The 19,751-nt window shown below is 35.1% G+C and overlaps 1 protein-coding gene and 1 long non-coding RNA gene across 6 annotated transcripts in view; one reads left to right on the top strand and one right to left on the bottom strand.

Moving 5' to 3' along the window:
- The window catches only part of EPHA7 (EPH receptor A7), a 158,626-nt gene that overhangs the window by 18,064 nt on the left and 120,811 nt on the right, over positions 1 to 19,751 (bottom strand). For 3 of the 5 annotated variants that reach the window (XM_015858872.2, XM_015858876.2, XM_015858874.2), the window contains exons 8-15: positions 17,681 to 17,789; positions 16,987 to 17,042; positions 12,824 to 12,949; positions 8,608 to 8,793; positions 7,984 to 8,045; positions 6,675 to 6,884; positions 5,462 to 5,611; positions 784 to 977 (exon numbers count right to left, since the gene is read on the bottom strand). In XM_015858872.2, the coding sequence (XP_015714358.1) occupies positions 784 to 977; positions 5,462 to 5,611; positions 6,675 to 6,884; positions 7,984 to 8,045; positions 8,608 to 8,793; positions 12,824 to 12,949; positions 16,987 to 17,042; positions 17,681 to 17,789 (1,093 nt within the window). The remainder of the gene's footprint in view (positions 1 to 783; positions 978 to 5,461; positions 5,612 to 6,674; positions 6,885 to 7,983; positions 8,046 to 8,607; positions 8,794 to 12,823; positions 12,950 to 16,986; positions 17,043 to 17,680; positions 17,790 to 19,751) is intronic. The other 2 variants (XM_015858873.2, XM_015858875.2) reach the window with 1 other exon arrangement.
- On the top strand, positions 12,944 to 17,710 carry LOC107311945. Its single transcript, XR_001554316.2, has 4 exons — positions 12,944 to 13,112; positions 13,374 to 13,487; positions 16,528 to 16,639; positions 17,630 to 17,710. It is a non-coding gene; the product is annotated as an uncharacterized LOC107311945 (long non-coding RNA).

Genomic DNA, 19,751 nt, shown 5'->3' with positions numbered 1-19,751 from the left:
AAAGTAAAGATACTATTTTTAAAGCATCTTAGAGAATGTAGCAGTAACTATTCCCATTATTCAATTGGATGAGACAAAACAAAGACAGGGAAAGAGCAGAGACACAAAGTAAGTTGCTTAAGGTCACAGAGCAAATCAGTCAGTAGAAGAACTGGGAACGGAACACAGGCAAGCTGATTCCCTTGTGCATTGATCTCGCTTGTGCATCAAAAGATTACCATGATTAAATAAATCACCTGAATTTTATGAGGGAGTTATTAAAAGCTACATCATGAAGTGCAATGAAATGCAATCACTGAAAGGAAATAAAGCCAAAATACAAAAGGTAAAATCCTCAAGTATAGCAAGTCAAAGTACTTTGGCCAAAAAAAAAAGTATTAATTTCTACTGTATGAGTTCCTACTAGGCAAGGGATGCATCATACGAAATTACAACAGATGATGATCCTTGCCACCAAGACTCCACAGTTTCAAGAAACAAGGAAAACAAAGATTGCTGGTAGTGGAAAGAATGATGAGCAGACAGCAGTTTACTGAGAAGTGTGTTAGTTCCACAATATTCACTTTATTTATTTTGGTTATTTATTATGTAAAGTCCCTTTTGGTTTAGTTCAGTGTAAACAAAAGGAAGGTGAATAAGGGATGGGAAGAACAGGGAACAGAAGAAAGGGAGAACTGAGAGACACATGGAGTAAGTATGAACTGGAACCAGTCACCTATCAGAACATCCAGAACCCAGACATGCACACCATCATATATGAGCACTCACTAAAGCTTTTCTTACCTGCTACAAGTTCCCAGAGGGGTTTTCAAGCTGTTTGGATTCCTAATCATTTTGTCCAGAATACCAACTATCTGCTCAAACTTTGGCCTTTCACCACGTTCTTTCTGCCAGCAGTCTAGCATCAGCTGGTGTAGTCCTGCTGGGCAATCCATGGGTGCTGGCAAACGATAGCCTTCTTCAATTGCTTTTATAACCTAGTAGCCAAGATAATTAGTCATTTTTCATTCCAGGATACTTAAGAAATATATTTTTGCCACCTTGCACAAGAAATGCACAATAGCAACGATGAAAATAATAATAAATCCATAAACTAAAATTTGCCATCAGCACTGCAAAAATATGAAACTTTTGTTTTGACACTAGCCTTCATGTTTCTTCATTTTATCTTTGTGCTTAATAAAAATATTGTTCTGTGTGTGGAGAACAGCTCTATTACCTAGTCAAGCGAGCAGTGGGGAGCAACAATTAAATTAGCTAAGGGAGTAATAGATAGATTGATAAATGGAGTTATTTCAGAAAGCATTATTACTTGCCCCAAGGCCTTTATGAGTGTGTGGTAGAAGCAACTGACTTGTAAGTGGATAGGGATCTGTTCATACACACAAAAAATACAAAATCCTGAAAATACAATAAAAGGATCCAAGAAAAATGCTAAGAAGATAGGAATTTTTAGGGAAAAAAAAGTTGTATTCTGTTTCTAGTCATGTTAGCTTACAGATAAAATAGCAAAAATGTGTCATGTGGGTGAAGAAGAATGGTATTTTAATATATCACCTTAACAGTAAGTTAGAAGTAATAAGACAATTGCTATTGATGATATAATCAAAGAAGATCACAAACATCTGAACCAAGAATTATATCTACTCATCAACTTCCATCACAAAGTTCATTTGTATTTAAGTGAGAAAGCAAAATGGTTAAAGTAAAATCAGAGAAAAACTGTTGTAAACCTTGAGGGTAGGGTAAGAAAGCATATCAGGAAGCAATGCAGATAACAAAAGCTTGTGAAAAAGGTCTAAAATGTTGTTCATGGGGGATTTCAAGTATACTGACATTGACTGACATAGCAGTATTAGAATTGCTAAGGAAGGGTGCTTGTTCCTGAAGGGTAGCGCATAGGACTGTGTTCTCCCTTGCCTTTTACAGAAAGCAAGATCAGAAGCTATTCTGGAGTTAGCCCTAAGAAATAGATCTAATAAGATAAATGAAGTTGGTGAATATCTAGGGTTTAGTGAAAATAATAACCTCAGATATAAAACATTCCATAGGTTTTGTGAGAAAATACAAAAGCAGTGGACTGCAAAGTAGACAGAACTGCAAAGAATACAAAATGACCTTCAAAAAAGCTGGCTAAAATCCATGATTCTATCAAAACTCTTTATGCAGAAATGAAGTTTTGTGAAAAGAGGAGGTATAATCCACAGACAGGGCATTTACTCGCTGACAAGCTTGTGTCACAGGATGCCCTTCTGACCTCAGAGAGGTTGTCTACTCTCCCTGGGCCTCAGTATTCTATCTGTACATTTAGAATGACAATACTATCCTACATCTCAAAAATGACTGAGAAATATTCAGTTCCTGCGGTAACATCCACACCTTGAAGAATGAGTGTGCTGACCTCTTAGTAACAGTGAAGTTACCTGTCAGACAGCGTGGGAAGAGAATTTTCTCTTAGATTTCTGCAGGAGAAGAACACAGAAATTGCAAGAACAATACTACAAATGAAAACAAAACAAAACAAAACCAAACCATTAAAAATAAAATGCAAGATCTTTTGCAACAGAATTAAGAGGAAAAATAAATGAACAGCTCTTCACAATCAAGAGTAGCAGTTAAAAAAAATAAAAAATAAAAATAAAAATAAAAAGTTAAAAATAAGCTAAAGTGTGTACAGGAAAACTGGCATGCTATGAGAAGGAAATCAGAAATCTTTATGAAAAGCTCTTCTAAAAGATATTATGTATGACTTATTGAAACTGAAGCAGTTATTTAAGAGGTCAGCATGCAGAAACAACTAGTGAAAAAGCAGATAATCCCAACAGCAAAACCAACACCAAACTGTTCAAGGAAGTTTGAAATAATGACCAGATTCATGAACAGACAGTGAATTCATGAATGCATTTTTTCCATGTTCACTACAGTCTCAAAAGAAACTAGAGAAAGATAGGAATCAAGGTGATGATATTTTTTAAAAGGCCATAGAATCAGCTTCTTTCATGTGTATCCTGAGCAAAATGGACATGAAGCATGAAACCTGGAGATATAAATGAATGAGTTATCTACAGATGGATAGAATAGCTAGAAACATCTAAAACATTGTAAAAAGATTCCAAAATATTAATAAGTAAAGTAGAGTATGTGTCTTTTTGCTTGGTTTTATTTTTTTACAAAACTGAGACAAGTTGAAGGATATGAATGTCTATTCTGTTTAGAAAGGTGGAGTTGGTGTTCTAAGGATCAGTATTCAGAAATAAAGAAATGGATTCAGGAACATATATGTTTTTAAACAAGCAAAGCCACTGAGAGAACACAGCTGGAGTTCTTACTAATGGAACTGATTTATATTGTCTACATTTGCCACAATTTGCTTTTTGAATTCTGCTTTTGCCGAGGAAAAACAAACAAACAAACAAAAGTGATATATATAGAGTGAGAGAAAGAGGGAGCAATGCTGAGAATCAATTATGCTTCTCTCATAATCTGGCTATCTAAGAATGTACAGTCGATTCAAAGAGGGTCAGGTCTGTTCAGTGTCTGGTTGCTACCAAAGACCAGAGAAAAATTAAGGGTAGCAGGACAAACAAATGTTTGGTTTGTAGTTATCACACTGCTTCTGGTTACATGGTAATAATAATAAGAAATATGTTGATGATAATAAATCCAGGAGTACAGCAAATAAAAAATAAAAAATGTAAATCTAAACTCTTACCATCTATCTTCTGGAAAATTAATCTTCTGGAAAATTAAAAAAAATTACTAGTACAGCAGTACTAGTAAAAGCTAAAACTAGCAAACACTGGCATTCTAATAGGAGAATAGAATAAAGCACAGAAAGAAAAGTGTAGAAGCTAAAGTGTTTGAAGGCATCTTTTACTAGCACAGTATAAGCTTTAAGAGAGATTGCACCAATAATCAGTGTTCTCTATCATTCTAAAACAATGACTTTAAAGGAAGAGGGGTGGGATTAAACAAGTGTCTTCAAAAGATGCAAGTTTAGAAAAAGATCTGATCCCATCCATCACTACATCCACATTTAAACAAAATGATGCACTTAAGACATATAAACTCCCTGGATGTGTATGCAAAATGAGAAAAGACGTATTTACTATTTTTGCTTTGAGTTAAACACTCCCATTGATAACTGTGAAGAAGAATAAGAAAAATAATAAAATGATGATTGTACATTTTTCCTTCACGGATTTGTTTATACAGTTGATTGGATGTGCATGTGCTTCGCAAGGACATGTTTATAAAGATCAAAACATAGAAAAATATTTGAAAATATTTTTAACAAATCATCAATGCATCTTTTACTTACATGTTACTGAAAATTATTACGTAAAATAAGTATGTATAATAATTATGTTCAAAATAGATGAATCAGTGAGAAATTGTAATTAGTTATTTTATGAGAAATTAGAATTGATTTGCTTTACTTTCAGCTTCCTATAGAAGGAATACTTTCTAGAATCCATCAAGAAGCACAAAGATATTGGAATTTCCCCTATTTTAAAGTTCTTCCTTATTGTTCCTTGAAAGATAGGTAAGCTTTGCCTTTGAGGCATCTTATATTCCTGTCAGACTTCTTTTATGTTTGAATCTAGTACAGAAGGAAGGTGTCAAAAGAAATGAAAATCTACTGGGTGTCTAGGGAATGTAAATATTTCTCTTCCTCTGCCCCAAGGACTTGTTTGCCCATATTTTGACAGTCCATGAAATCTTTGACACTGAGACCTGTCAAATATTAACAACTTTGCACTGTGCCAAACTGACTCATCATTTACACTTTTATCATTTTTTTCAAACTTCAATGTCTATCATGCAATCAAAAAATAAAATAATAATTATAATAAAAAAGAAACTCAAGCCCCTGACCCAAAGAAATTTAAATGTGAATCATTCTGACATCTTTCTCACCTGCAGTTTTCCCCTGAATACTTTCTATATTAATAGATAGTCTTGTCAAAAACCAAGATTAACACCCATCTGTTCTATTATTGCTGACCTGTTGCTCTAGGTCATATTTTATGCAAACAAAGGTATTGTGAAATCAGCATAATTAACTTTAAAATGCCAAAGTAGGTCATTAACTGCCACTCAGATTTTTAACAACTTTTTCCAACTGATTAATCATTGTTCTGAGGTCAGAACACTCAGAATTAATTTTTCATTGGAAAAAATTAGTTCCTTCTATGATTAAGTATAATAAGGTTAAGCACATATATTACTATTTTTTATGTTCCACTTTTACTTTAAGCTTGGGACAAAACCCATAATATCCACATAGAAGAAGAAAGATTTAAAGATTAAGTTGAAAAATGAATGCTCTGTAACTTTTTCTAAGAACCCTACTGTCTCTCCCTAAAATAAAATTACATTCATGTATGGTGAACTATGTGTATGCATTTAAAATATGTAATACTTGTGTGCTCACGTGTTCTTACAAAGTATGACCTACATCTTGATTGGACATGTCCCAGTAAGGGCGTTCTCCATAAGACATTACTTCCCACATTACGATTCCATAACTCCACACATCACTGGCTGATGTAAATTTGCGGTACTGGATGGCCTCTGGAGCTGTCCATCTCACTGGAATTTTTCCACCCTATGTTTAAAAAAAAAAAAAAAAAAAAAAAAAAAGTAAGTATTTTTCTCCCACACAATTTCCACACCATCTTTCTTAGAGTGCATTTATAATTATTTCTACCAACATCAAAGTCAGTACTTACACAACCTATCATAGCTTACTGATTGAAGAATTTTCAAGAGACTTAAGCTCTTAATCACTTGGTCTGTAGAAACTTAAACACCTGTCTAAGATAACTTGGGTGCATTTCCCTGCAAGAGCTTCTCTCTGCATTGATTTTAAGGGACTTCTGAGATGTCTGATTTAAACTCAACATTTAACTCCTGGGTGGCTGAAGCTAAGGGAAGGGAATCTCATTCTGTGCATATAAATCCCATAGAATAGTCCTATGGCTCTTCTGAAATCTCAGTCTGGTACTTTAAAACCAGGATCCCAGTTAGAGCCCAGTGGCAGGAGCGACACTCCTGAATACCTTTGCAGTTTCCCAGATCCCCATGTCTGTCAGAGCAGATTCCAGGGGCCCCTCCTTTCCTCAGCATGAGAAAATAGGCAGTGCAAGGCCGCAGTGGTGGAAAAGGGAAGCTGGCTCAACAAAAGAATAAAGAGCATAGTGTGCCTGATGAATGGTTATTAAGAAAAGCATCCCACCCACAAAAGCAAGGGAAAACATGGGAGTTGAGCTTTGTCACAATCTTGCCTCAAGCTAGTCAAATTTTTGCTAAGATAAAATCTACTCTGAAAAATAATAATACCTTACAAGTATTTTAACTGATTCATATTAAGTGAGGTGACTAACCGTCCTAGGATTAAAACTTCTATGTGTGTTTGAACAGAGAATTATGAGGAAAGAAATAACGAAGTTACTGTACAAAATATTTTGATCTCCACTAAATAAATATAAATGCTCTTGCAAAAAATATCAAACTCTACTTAGAGCCAGGTTTCTGCAGAGGCTAGCTTCCATTTCAGTGTTTTCCATTTGTCAAGGAATTAACGTATTTCTTTTTTCTCTGCTTGCCAGAATATATGCTTCTTAATAACTATATCCTTAAATGACTAAAAAATTACAAATTTCTCTCACAGTGGTAGTGTAAACAGCTTCTGGATCATCTTCTATAACTCTGGAAAGGCCAAAGTCTGATACTTTACAAACAAGGTTGCTGTTGACAAGAATATTGCGTGCTGCAAGATCCCTGTGTACATATCCCATATCAGCCAAATATCTCATTCCAGCAGCAATTCCTCTCAGCATTCCCACCAGCTGAATGACTGTAAATTGCCCATCGTGTTTCTGGAGGGATAAAAAGAACGGCAATTCTTGTTAGTATAGCGGAGAAAAGAAGTACGAATTATTTTTACAACTTTAGATTTCTAGTTATTTACATGAGACAGTTCATCTTAGGCCAAAGAAACTCACTTCAAACACAAGTTATATTTTGTTTCAGACATAAAGCAGTACATCCAACTAAGAAATGCACAAGTAGCTCATGTATTAGAAACAACAAAACTCACCAATTCCAAAAAAAATAATTCTCACTAACTCATGGCAAGTCTTTTTTAAGAGAGCTTACCTCATGAAACAACTCTTCATAGTTTGCCTTTATGCTCTCCATTTCTTAGAATAATTATATTTGTCAAGAAAATGAGAATTGTCTACTTTTAGAATGCAAGCAACCAGTATTTTTTAATAGCCTGAAATTTATATACATATAATTTTTATATGTAATATATACATATTTCCATTCTCTATAGGGTGGTACACATTGTTTTACACTATACAACCATTTAGGAGTAAGAACTGGCTGGTTCAGAAAATACACCCGTAAACTCTGAATGCTTTTGTATTTCCTTTTCCCATGTTCTTCTCTTAAACATGACTAGTTCATTTAGGGATTCTTGTTTGTTCATTTCTGCCATACTGAAAAACTTAAAAACTTAAAAAAAAAAAAAAAAGAAAAAAAAGGTAGAAAATTGAGCTTCAAGCATCAGTGGTCTCAATTCAGCTGGTGGCAGTAATAAGTTCCACCATTTCTATAACACATTAAATCACTTAAATTATTAGAATGTTTCCATATGATCCTGTTTGATCTTCTTATTTCTGATATTACTTTGATGAAAAAAGATCAAGAATTGCTAATATTCGACAAATTCAACTTCAGCCTGAAAAGGCCTTATATTGTATTATTATCATGAATGCATGCATATAAATATATACACATGCAAACATAAAACACGTGCACACACACACACACACACATATATGTATATATACACACACACACACACACACATATATACATATATACATATATATACACAAACATATATACACACAAACATATATACAAATAACATGATATATTTTTACATATTTTCATTTTGGTACTTACCCTAAGAAATGCATCCAATGCCCCATTTTCCATATATTCTATTACAATCATGACTGGCTTCCCTGAAAGAAATGAAGGCACATTTTCTTTGGGGAACCGTAATAAAAAAGAACTGCCTTTTTTTGATAAAACATGTTATTTCTTTGAAGGACTGAATTGTCGAGACAAGAACATTTCAGAAGCCTCCAGCACTGTTTTTGAGCTCTAATAAGTTCTTAAATGTCTGCATGGAATGTGGTCATGATTCACAAAATTAAACTGTACAAATCAAAATGTCAGTGTGTTCTCTTGACTCCTGCTGTGTGAACAGGACTCTGGAATAATGACACTTCAGATAATACAAATGGACATAAGAAACCTTATCTCTCTGCACGGTTTTGAGGCTAAATGAAACTAGAAAAATAATGTATTTCAAAGTACTTCATCTTTTAATCATGCATGCATCTTAATTTTTTTCCTCAGCTTGTAGCATGAAGTAGGTATTGTTTTAGTTAGTTACGCATCAGGAGAAAATCCATTAGGACTGTGCTCCCTGTTTATAATTTAAATCTTTGACCTTGAATAAACTAAAGTAATTTCTGCCATTAGGCTTTTATCTGACTGACAGATCAAGCTGCTGCTTACCTCTAGTAACGACCCCTTCTAAGTGAACAACATTGGGGTGGTCAAATTGTCCCATGATGCTCGCTTCACACAGGAAATCTCTCCTTTGCTTTTCAGTGTAGCCAACCTTCAGAGTTTTTATGGCTACTGCAACATCTCTCTTGCCAGGAAGCTTTAGACGCCCACTGCACACTTCACCAAACTCTCCTAGAATGAAATAGATCAACACTAAATTACTCTGACTATAATATCAATATACTCTTTGAATCAACTAGCTGCCTAAGTATGTTTTAAATTTAACATACTAATATTCATATTTTAAATGGATTACTTAGGAACACAAAGTCAGGCACATGCTCTACATTAACTGCAGAGTAAATACACAGTAGAACAAATATATAAAGTTAAACCAATCTACACCATTGCTATCTCAATCTTCATAAAACACTTCTTAGTAGTTTATTGGGTTTTTTTGTGTGTTTTTTTTTCCCTCAAAAATAGGAAATAACAACAAAGTTTCTTTCATAAGAGAATACTATTATAGAAATACTAATATCATTTGAAGTGAAAGTGTCCTTCTCTTCTATATGGTATCATCACTACTGTTAGATTCTCTTTTTTTCCCCCCTTTCAAAAGGCACCTCTTTCAAAGCTGCTTTTAATTTAACATTGTTATGGTGTTAAATGAAGCACCACATTATTACTTTCAAGAAGGATAATTTACTTTGCAGATTATGAAATTAAAGGTGTGAATTATAATATTTTTGTTACATTGAACAAACACATGCAAATGCTGGAATTCTGTAAAAAGTTTCTAAATTAAAAGATAGTTGCAATTTGAAGAAGCAAGTGAAAAAAAAGGGTCAGTCTGCAAGAACTCAAAAAAAACCAACAAAACAACAAAACCATAATTCACGACTTCATCAGACAGGAAAGTGCACTGACATACAGGAGATGAGGAGCTCAATGTTAATACATATGTCTCATTATTATTATTTAGATTGTGAAAGATTTAAGGATTGCCCCTTGCATCACAGCAATGTCAGTAAGGAGAAAAAGAGAATTCCCTGTTCTGTAGCCAGAAAGAACAGTTTCTTGGGACATACAGAAGAATATGGTGGTAAAGTATTTTACAGTGAATAAAGCAAAATACTTTCTAACAAAAAGGAAAAATTCACTGCAGAGCATCCAGTACTCTGGCACTTTGTAACTTTATCTGGAGTAAGGAAGAGGAAGAGCCAAGTTCCTCCTCCAAGTCCAATCAAGTCTGACATTTACCTCCAGTGTACCTTTGGAATGTCTTAACATTAAGCTATTGAGGTTACAGAAGTATGCAGACACACCTACATTTAAGACATATTTTAGGATGAGCTAAAAAAACAGTGATAGAATTAGGAAAGACATAGACTGCTTGATTAGAAAATCTTTTTGAGATATAAGGTCCTGAGAAACCTGCTGGGAAGGTGATTGGTAGAGCAGAGAGAGCACGCTTGGGAGGTGCCTAAGGAGAGAGATTCTTAATTGTCCTAATTTATAAATGCTAAGAAATCTTGTTTGAGACACTATCACTGTTCCAGCACTACTGTTTTCCTGACACAACAGCAGAGCTCAGAGAAGATAAAAGCAGCACCTGGGCTTCATCTTTGCAGTCCTTGAAACTCGAAATGCCACTCTAAACATAGTGTTATATCTGGGCTAATCAGGCTAATGGACAATGTTGATCTTGTCTGAACAGATGAAGCATTAGCCTCAACAATACTCAAACAATGGAGTTATGGTATGAACACCCAAGTCACAGCTATGAATATTATGAGGCAGGTGCATACATAATGATCAGCTGATGGATTTTTCATGTCCTTAGATTAGTACCTTGACCTTCCTCCTGCACTTTATTAGTGATGTTGATGACTATTAAAGATTTCACTATTTGTTTTAATCACAGTCTCTAGCTACAATAACTGACAAAAAGATAACAATTTTCTCTCGCAGTACCTTCTGGAACTGTTTTTATCCAATGCTGCAAATAAGACGTGAATATATGTACTTGTTTGTATGTGTTACTTCAGTGCCAGGTAACTGGGATACTAAGGCTTAACTCCTTTCCAGCTCTCTGGGATCTGATTTTGATTGATTTCCAAAAGCAGATCACTCATACTCAGGCAAACCAGAAACTTGTACGTGTATGTTATGCATTTTAGGACAGGATGCAAGCCAAATAACTTTTCTTCCCAACAAAGCAGTATATTTAGCTTAAATGGTGCCCAAAATGGACCCAGAAAATATGACAAGGGTGTGAGCACTGCACAGCTGTCAGCCACTAGCTCAGCATGTCAACAATGAGCAGGCTATGATAAAGGATCTGCAATATGAACAAAGACTCAATACAGTGGGCACCATAATCTGTATCTGACAGGTGGCCACAGCAGGATGGTAATGAAAATGTTGGCAAGTAAAAAACATAACCCACATGCAAACTGAGCACAAACGTACTTGCACCCTGTTTGTCTGAGAGAGACAGGCCACTGCTCAACAGCTGAGGCGGCCAGCATTCCTGGTACACACCGAGACTGCTAAGTGGTTTTTCTGGTGCTGTCACTAGCAGCAGCTCTACACTCTTCTTTGATATACAAGTTTCAGCTCCTTCTTTTAGTCTTTAATGTCCTGTCCTATCTAGATTAGATTTCATTTCACTCTGCATTCACAAGGTAAAGCCATAGCTACACAATATATCTTCACCATAGTACTGCTACGTAGTACTTCTTGCATAGTACTACTTCATAGAACTTTCTTCAGAATGACCACTGACACAAGTTTTTTTGTTATCAGTTTTACTAATTAAAATAAAAAATAAATTAATCTGTCAACAAAATTAACATTGTGGATTTCCTCGGTCATAACACTGAAAACATTAGTTTTAAATCACTTTTTGCAAGTGAAGCATTTTCAGCATTTTGCTCAGAAGGCTTCAGAAAGTCCAACTGAACACATCATCATGTTCAGAACTCTTGCAATGCTCATAGATTTTTAGCTCAAAGCAAAAGATAAAACTCTGTAATTTTTCTGTGCTAATCTAGATTTTAAATCTTGTATATTGCGTGTTTATTAGAAAAGATGTTGCCATTCTAGCATAACAGAAAATTACTAGGGATTCTTATGCTCTTACGCATCTGAAACAGTAATTTTCTCAAGCAGTGTTGTTAATTACAATGGTACTAGTCCTTGATAAAGACATGATTCAACAAGAGTAAGGTTACTTTAAAAATTAGTTGTGAAGTCTAAGTGTAAAGATAAATACAGAAAAGAAAAATAATACTGCACTATGTAATTTACAGTCATGCCAAACTGCAGGGTGATTTAAAAAGTATTCTACTAATACTTTTATAAAACAACAGGAAAGCAAAAGAACATTTCCGCCAGGAATCCCAACTATTTGATATTTTTTTTACCCACAGAAATTTAATTTCACTACATAGAGTGGTGCAATAAAAATGTCACGTATCTTATTAATGCAAACAAATGAAACTGCTTTTTTAGAGCATGAACACCATGGCTTAAGTAGATGGTAGACAGTTCAAGAGGAAGAAAAGCAATGTAATGCTAGTGTAATTACAATCAGTCACGAAAAGTTAAACAATAACTTTTTGTATTCTTTAAATATCAAAAAGAAAAATGGCAGAACAGAAAACAGCCTTAGGGAAGATTTTGTTATACAGAAACAAGACCTTCCTAGTCTGCACGTTAAGATTTTGTGCTGCAGCCAGTTTTCCTTACTAACATGAAGAAAAAAGGAGAGGCCAAAAAACCCTTTTGCAATAGGAAAGCAAGCAGAATTTGCAATCATGCCTAACCCATTTACACTGGCGGTAAATAATAAAAGCAAAATCACTACCCCCCCCCGCCCCCAAACAAAACAAAACAAAACAAACAAAACAAAAAAACAAAAACATGCATACTAAATAGCAGATATAGAAATTAATTAAAAACTCACAGCCCTTCAATGTCAAGCAAAACTCTTCATTTATTTACTGGTCCTCTTTTGTGTCTGTTTTTTGCTTTTTGTTTCCCTGTTTGTTTTTACATTTTAGAAGCAAGTCTAGCTTCACTGCTCTTAACCACTCTGGTGAATACAAAAAGTTCTTCTGTAGCAGAGGTATAATTATTTGCCTGTCATTATGATGTATGAGTTTCCATCCTAGCTAAATGGAACAGTTGAATAAGGAAGCCACGACAGCCTTACCTGCACCAATCACACGCTCAATTTTAATACAAGAGGCATCTAGCTCCTTGGCGAATTGATGGACAGCTCTATTTGGGTCCTCGTAGGTTTCAGGGTCAATGTAGGTTTTGGTGCCTGGAAATTTAACTGTAATGATGTAAGAAAGCATGACTGTGATGAAGCAAAGGCACTTATTATGCAGTCAGCCCAGGAATTTCATTATGCAGAGTGCTTCTTGGAAGAATGAGCCTGCTTCCACAGTGCCTGAGTCAGCTGCTCTGAGAGGCAACTTCAGTTTTAGGCATCATCTGTAAGCATGCTGACACAAGTACACAATCCCTGCTTTAAAAATGACTAACATTAGCATTTACCCCTATATCTACGAATGAAAGTATAAACATTAAATAACATTCAGTGGAACAAAATACAAAGCCTGAGTGGGAGTAAAAGTAAAGTGAGATGGGGGGAGGCTATAAAGGAGGTGAAACTTTCTTTTCTGTGTGAGGAAAGGGTAACTCTTTTCTCAGTCTGAGTAAACAGTATTACTTCACATTACCTCTCTCTTCTACAGGGATTTGAAAGGCTTCTCTACATACTTCAATTTGCTTGAACCACTGAAAATATTTCCAGATTCTGGCAGTAGCCAAGTTAAACTATTCACACCACTTGAAATTTATATCCTTAGGTATGTATCTTACACTACAATACGAACATAAGAAACACTTGTAATTGATGCATAAAGGCACAGGAAGGAAAAGCAGATGCTGTGCAACCTATCCCAACTACCAAAGTGAATAAAATGCAGCACCCCGGGTTCTGCTCCCTCATTTTCCAATACAGCTCTTAGTGTAACACAGGAAGCGTAGTGCTCTGGCCAGCATGCAGCGTTTCTCTTTTTTCTGCTGATGCGAGAAAATTTATCTGCTCTTCTTTTGAAAGCAGAACTTCTGATGAAAGTAGAGCAACCTAAAAATCTATCAACCAAGCAATTTTTATGAAATTAATTTGGCTTTCAAGGATTACAGTTTTGGGTTTTAATTAAATCATCAAATTAAAACTCAATATGGAAAAGCAATAATGTTCCAGTGCTAGTTGATGCACTGATATACATTAATTGGATCAAAAGTCAATACATAACATAAATAATTTACAGTTGCTTTGTAATCTCTTATTTGATCGTAAAATATTTTAAATTTGAAGATATATTGAAAAATGGCTTAGTATTCACGTTTTTACATGTCAGATTGCATTACTGACAAAAAAAACCCCACAAAACAAAACAAAAAAAAACTTGTACAGAGCTAAAGTAATTGACTGAGGAATCTAATGAATTTGCATATAGAAAAATTATTCAAGATTTTGCCCAGATGTTATTGCATGTGATATCATGTACCTAAATAAATGTTCTTTCAATTGTATTGACAATGCTACAGATTTTTAAAAATATAAATATTTATTAAAACAAAACAAAAACAAACAAACAAAGACCATAGAAAAGAAGAATAAATCAATAGATTAAACTCCTATAGTAATGCTTTCAGGCAAGGAGAAGGAGAATGAGCCATCCTCATTGTATTTCTAATAAGAGGCCTGGATTGGAGGTAACCTTGTGAATCTCAAATGGTCCTCTGATGGTTCTTTATTCAGGTTGTCATAAAACATTTTGACAGGCCAAGGCTATCATAGAATACCAACACAAAATAGTTCTGGCATGGATTTGAAGACACTGTTAGAAGAAGGCGGGAGGAAACAAAATGTAAATTTGAATTGCTTGAGTAAATTTCTCCACTGTTTTTAATCTTTAAATGTAGCAGTTCAACTACTGAAAATTCAGAGCGATAGAAATAAAAGATATGATATTCTACTAAAAGCAGAACTATAAAACTTGTTATAAAATTTTTTGTGTTAAATGCTTGTTGTAAGTTAAGCCTTTGAAAATCCAGTGTACTATCTCTACATATAATAAGGTTGCCTAGCAGTCCTGGAGTAGAAAGACACCACAGTTCTGTTCACAACTCTGTGAACCAGCTTTTTACCAAAGCACAGTGTTCCATCTTCTTCTGCTGATGAGTATCAAACTAAATTAAATACTAGGCTGTCAATCAACAGATGATGAAAAACTACCTTGGTAAAAAATGACTTACATTTGACACTATTATTTTTAAAAGGCTATGTATACTAACTGTATTTAGTGATTTTCTGAATAACCAGATTTCTCCAAAGTGAAACAAGAGAAATAATGATTTCTCACAATTTCTAGATCAACTATTAAATGTTACATAGCAACTCTCATGTTAATTTGTTTATGCTTCCACTGAAACAAAAAACATAATAGATAATGGAAATGAGGTAAGGGATTATTCAGTTAGCATATTCCCTTTGTTTATGGTCAAATACAAGAATACATAGTTGATCTTTTCCTTCAAGGACATAATGGGGACTTAAAAAGTGAAAGCAGTAGCTCATCTGAAAATGTGAAAAGCTTATGATGCATCTGTGAGAGGCAAATTTCAAAACCATCACTTCTAGAATACCAACATTTAAGTTATAGCAGATCTTCAATGTACTCTTTAAAATCAGCTGATTTGCAAAGTGCATGATAAATAAGTCTTATCCTATTATTATTTTCCACCTTTCTTGTACAGATTATAAACTGACTGACAAAAGCTGCAATGTTGTCACTGCTTGGTTTAATACTCACTGAATTTAAATGAAATGATTTATGTCACAACACATACATACTCACAGATTCCATCTGATCTGATTCTGCCCCGGTAGAAAGGTGAAATAAACCTTGATCTCATTTCTGATGGATATTTGGCTAGAGACACTGCTTTAGAGTTATGTACTGACAAGATGCTACAGATTTTTGAGTAGTGGCTACTTCTTTCTTGGTAGGAATGCCGCTTGCAACACCGGAGACCTGGGTTCGAATCCCCCCTGTGGCACAAGTGGTAGAAGTGCCGCTATTCTACACAGGAGGCTCTAATCCCGGGGGTTGGACTCGATGATCTTTAAGGTCCCTTCCAACCCGCAGCAGACTGTGATACTGTGATATCATCACATTCTAATAGTAGCTCATGATTTCAGTAAATATAAAACCAGATAAACCTTATTCCTTTCATAAAAAGAAAATCAGATGGATTTAAACTGCAGGTGTTACTGCTGGTAGACAACAAAAGCTACATACAGCACAGCAGGACTACATGGCATTGGCTACTGGTATGAAAACTGAAAACCCAGACTTTTTTTTGGGGGAGAGGGATGAGGTCAGAAATTGCGTTCTGTTTAATTCTGTTATGTGTTTTTGCAACTTGAATGCAGAAAATCATTTTGTAACTTAGTTTAACTGTACTTCCCGAGTTAATGGGTAATTATAAAACATTTTCAAATATTTTCTATTTAGTATGTCAAAATGACAATAAAACTGAAGTGAGAAAGTGGTAAAATGTAAAAGTTTTAAAAATAATATTCTGATACAACTGAAAGTATTATTTCTTTTTATAATGCACAAGCCCTTTTCACATCGTACATTTTCTACTGTCATTAATGAAGGTTTATTTTATTATTTCATTGAATTTTCCCAGAGCTGTAGCATAAATTCAGATGGCAGTTAAAATTCTGAAAAGAGCAAGTGTGTGCTATTCTTTACTAGGGAAGTGATTTTAGTACACAGAACAGTAGTGAAACAGCTAATCTTTCTTTTCCTGATAAATATTTTTAAGGACACTGTTGGAAATATTGATACTATTGCATTTGCCATAGTGGAAAACAGCTTTTGAGAAATGATGGAGTGATGCAGTGACGACCACTTTCTTAAGCTGAAGTTTGCTTAAGGTATACATCATATAGTCACTTAGCCAAAGACTCTCAAATATTGCATCTCAGAGTGAACACTAGGACAGTATGAAGCATAATCAAAGCAGCCAATCAAAAAACGCTGAATGAAAAAAACTAATTTATCATATACGTGTATAAAAATAAAACTGTGCGAGCAGTGCCGACTTAAATCAGCATTCTTTTTCTGTAAGTCACATTTTTACAGTGTTTAACTTTTCACTTGCTATTTACATAGCATTTTTGAATTTCTTTAAACTTTGCATTTCACAGAATGCTATTTTAGTATTGCCTACAGTAATGCAATTGGGAATTTTTGAAAGGGAGAAAAAAAGCAGAACACTTACAATGAAAGTAAAGCTCTTCATCCCCTTCTTGATCAGCTTTGCTATAGCCACAATGCCTGAAAAGAAAGATGTCAGTTTTACTGGTAAATAATGATTTACTTCTGTCATCTGAAGTCCTGACAACATCAGTTCTTTGGACTGGGATTTTCAGGCCATGAGCACCTAACTCCTGTAGGCCCTTTGAAAGTTTGAGCTATAATTCTCTTGACAGCAGAGGTTTAAATAAATCATGAACAGTTGTAATCAAAAGGCTTTTGTATCAAATACTAGTTGGGACAGGTCCTAAAGAACCTTGTACTTGTGAAAAGCTTCTATGGATAAAACAGGATTAAAGAACTTGAAAGTAGAACACTACTTTACATGAGGGTATTCTTAACCTTACTGTGCCTCTTTTCTTGAATGCAAAGTCATTTAAAGGCTGATCAGATAAAGTGTCAGGCTTCTCTGTGTGAGAGAAACTAAACAGAAAGGAATTTTCAGGAGTACAAGTAAAGAATGTGCTAAGGGCTCCTTTTACAGCACATTCACATCAAACTGAAAGAACATCTTGATTTAAGAGTGTCCTGCTAAAGTGGATAATCTGTATAATTGATAATGAGATTTAAGCAAAAAATGTTCTTACTAACCATGTGTTCCATTTCAGATTTGCAAATTACCATCTTAGATGTTCTTATGCCTATGCAAGGTGCAATACCTTCGCCCAATGATGAATCCAAACACCATGAAGACCAGAATGATGGTTCCTGCTACAGCAACTACAGCTATGATAATAACAGGATTCTGTTCACTGGAAACAGCGGTGGCTGCAAACAGATCAAAAAACAGAGATTAGGTTAAAATTGCACCCTACAAAAGAGCTGCAAAAAATTAAATCGACCTTAGTGAATCCTAAGAAATGGTACCATAAGTGCATAATAAGAATTTTTAAGATGAAACATTATCTATTAACACAGACTTCTTAGCACATTTTTTTCTTATTGCTATTAATCATTGCAAATTGTTATTATCACTTAAAATTTGTTTCTATTAGCAATGAAAACGTGTTTCCACAAATACAAAATGGAATTCTCCATGCCTCAGAGATTTTACATGCTAAAATATCCACACACTATTGCTCTTTTTATTCAGTTATGCCAGTGTTATTAATAAATGCAAATGTATGCATGTCACATTAATTTAAACTGAGGGTATAAATACATAGCCTGAGAAACCTCAAGGTTTCTTAAATACTGTACTTGCCACTCATCTAATGAGGGTGGACCTATACTCAGCTGCATTAAATGAGCACAACTCTACTGAACATTATGGAGCGCTGCTGATTTATAACAGCGAGGATCTGGCCTGGACCAGGAGGCTGAGAATAAAGGAGGCGGCATCAGGCAGTGATTATGAGGTGGGGACTGTGGAATTTTGAGTCATTTGGAGGCAGCAGAGAGGTTGGAAAAAAAAAGTACTCTCAGCTGATTAACTAAACTGTATATGGTAAGTTAATACAGTTAATTGATTAAGTCATGGTAGTACTATCTAAAGATGAAGATTTTATGAATTCCACAGAATCTTCCTCTTGCAGTTTTCATAGATTCCCACAGAAACAAATACACTAGTCCTTTCCTTACTCTGTCTTAGGAGAAGTAAACCAATCAACATGATTTCTTTTGTCACTGATCAAGTACTACTTGCTTCCCCCTAAAATAACAATCCTCTTGTTCTGTTAAATAGTGTAAAACAGCACCTCTGTGTCAAGATGAAATTTCCTTCTTTCCTAGTTTTATTTCCTAAAGAAACTTATAATTTCTTGATATGCTATAAGATACAGGTGAGGAATATCTCATTATTCATACTGGGCCTTAACTAAAAAGAACAAATGTTTATTTATGAGTTAAGTATAATCTCCTGAGGTACTCAGGTCAGAAAGGTGCTACCAAAGGCCTGCATGTATCCCACCTGTGCAACATTTAGGAAATTAGTGTATAATTTGTAATATACAGGAGTGTATAAGTACAAGTAATACAGTTCAGTTCTGTGTAACTCTGACTGCCCATCAAACAATATGGCCTCAAACACAGGTATGTTGAGTTTATGCAAAATTTCCTAAAACTTTATTCCACAGGACTTGGAAGTCCTGTGGAAAACTTACTTGGAAGTAAAAGAGTAGCACACTGTCCCAATGGCTAGTATGCAAAGTTGTATCCATCTAACAGTTTGGAATAACACCCACTCGAACTTGTCACCTAATCTAGCAGCCAAGTTGAGCACACAGAGATTGACATATGTGAGTGGGTTGCTCTGCATAACTGCCTCAAGATGTCGGATACCAGCACATTCTGGAGGCAAGCCGAGGAAGTTATTTGGACTCTACAAAATGTTGGGGGCAGAGTAAACTGTCCAACTGGTAAGATAGGTGGGATGTAGTTCAAGATGTACTTTTACATATTTGGAAAAAAAAAAGGTCTGTTTGTGGGCATGGTCTGGTAAGAATCTGGTGACAGCAGTCTGAGACATCTGCCTCTATTCATGTACTGTCTCTGCACTGCTTCTCCTATTTGTGTTATGAACTCATGCTGTTACTTGGCTAACATGCAATTCAGATTCCAACTTCTGGAATGTGGTCTGGCAGAAATAAAGACATAAGAGTGCTCTGAGAGAAAAGATTCTGGAGTGCAGATGGCATGGGTGCTGTCCACTGGTGTTGCCACAGTGGCAGTGGCAGGGAAACATCAGCCAGACAGAGGAGTCTGTCCTTGCCTCCAGTTAAGCTGTGCTCA

The sequence above is a fragment of the Coturnix japonica genome, chromosome 3 (assembly GCF_001577835.2).
Source record: "Coturnix japonica isolate 7356 chromosome 3, Coturnix japonica 2.1, whole genome shotgun sequence".
Lineage (NCBI taxonomy): Eukaryota > Metazoa > Chordata > Aves > Galliformes > Phasianidae > Coturnix > Coturnix japonica.
The sequence above is the reverse complement of the archived record's forward strand: the minus strand, read 5'-3'. Positions and strand labels throughout refer to the sequence as shown.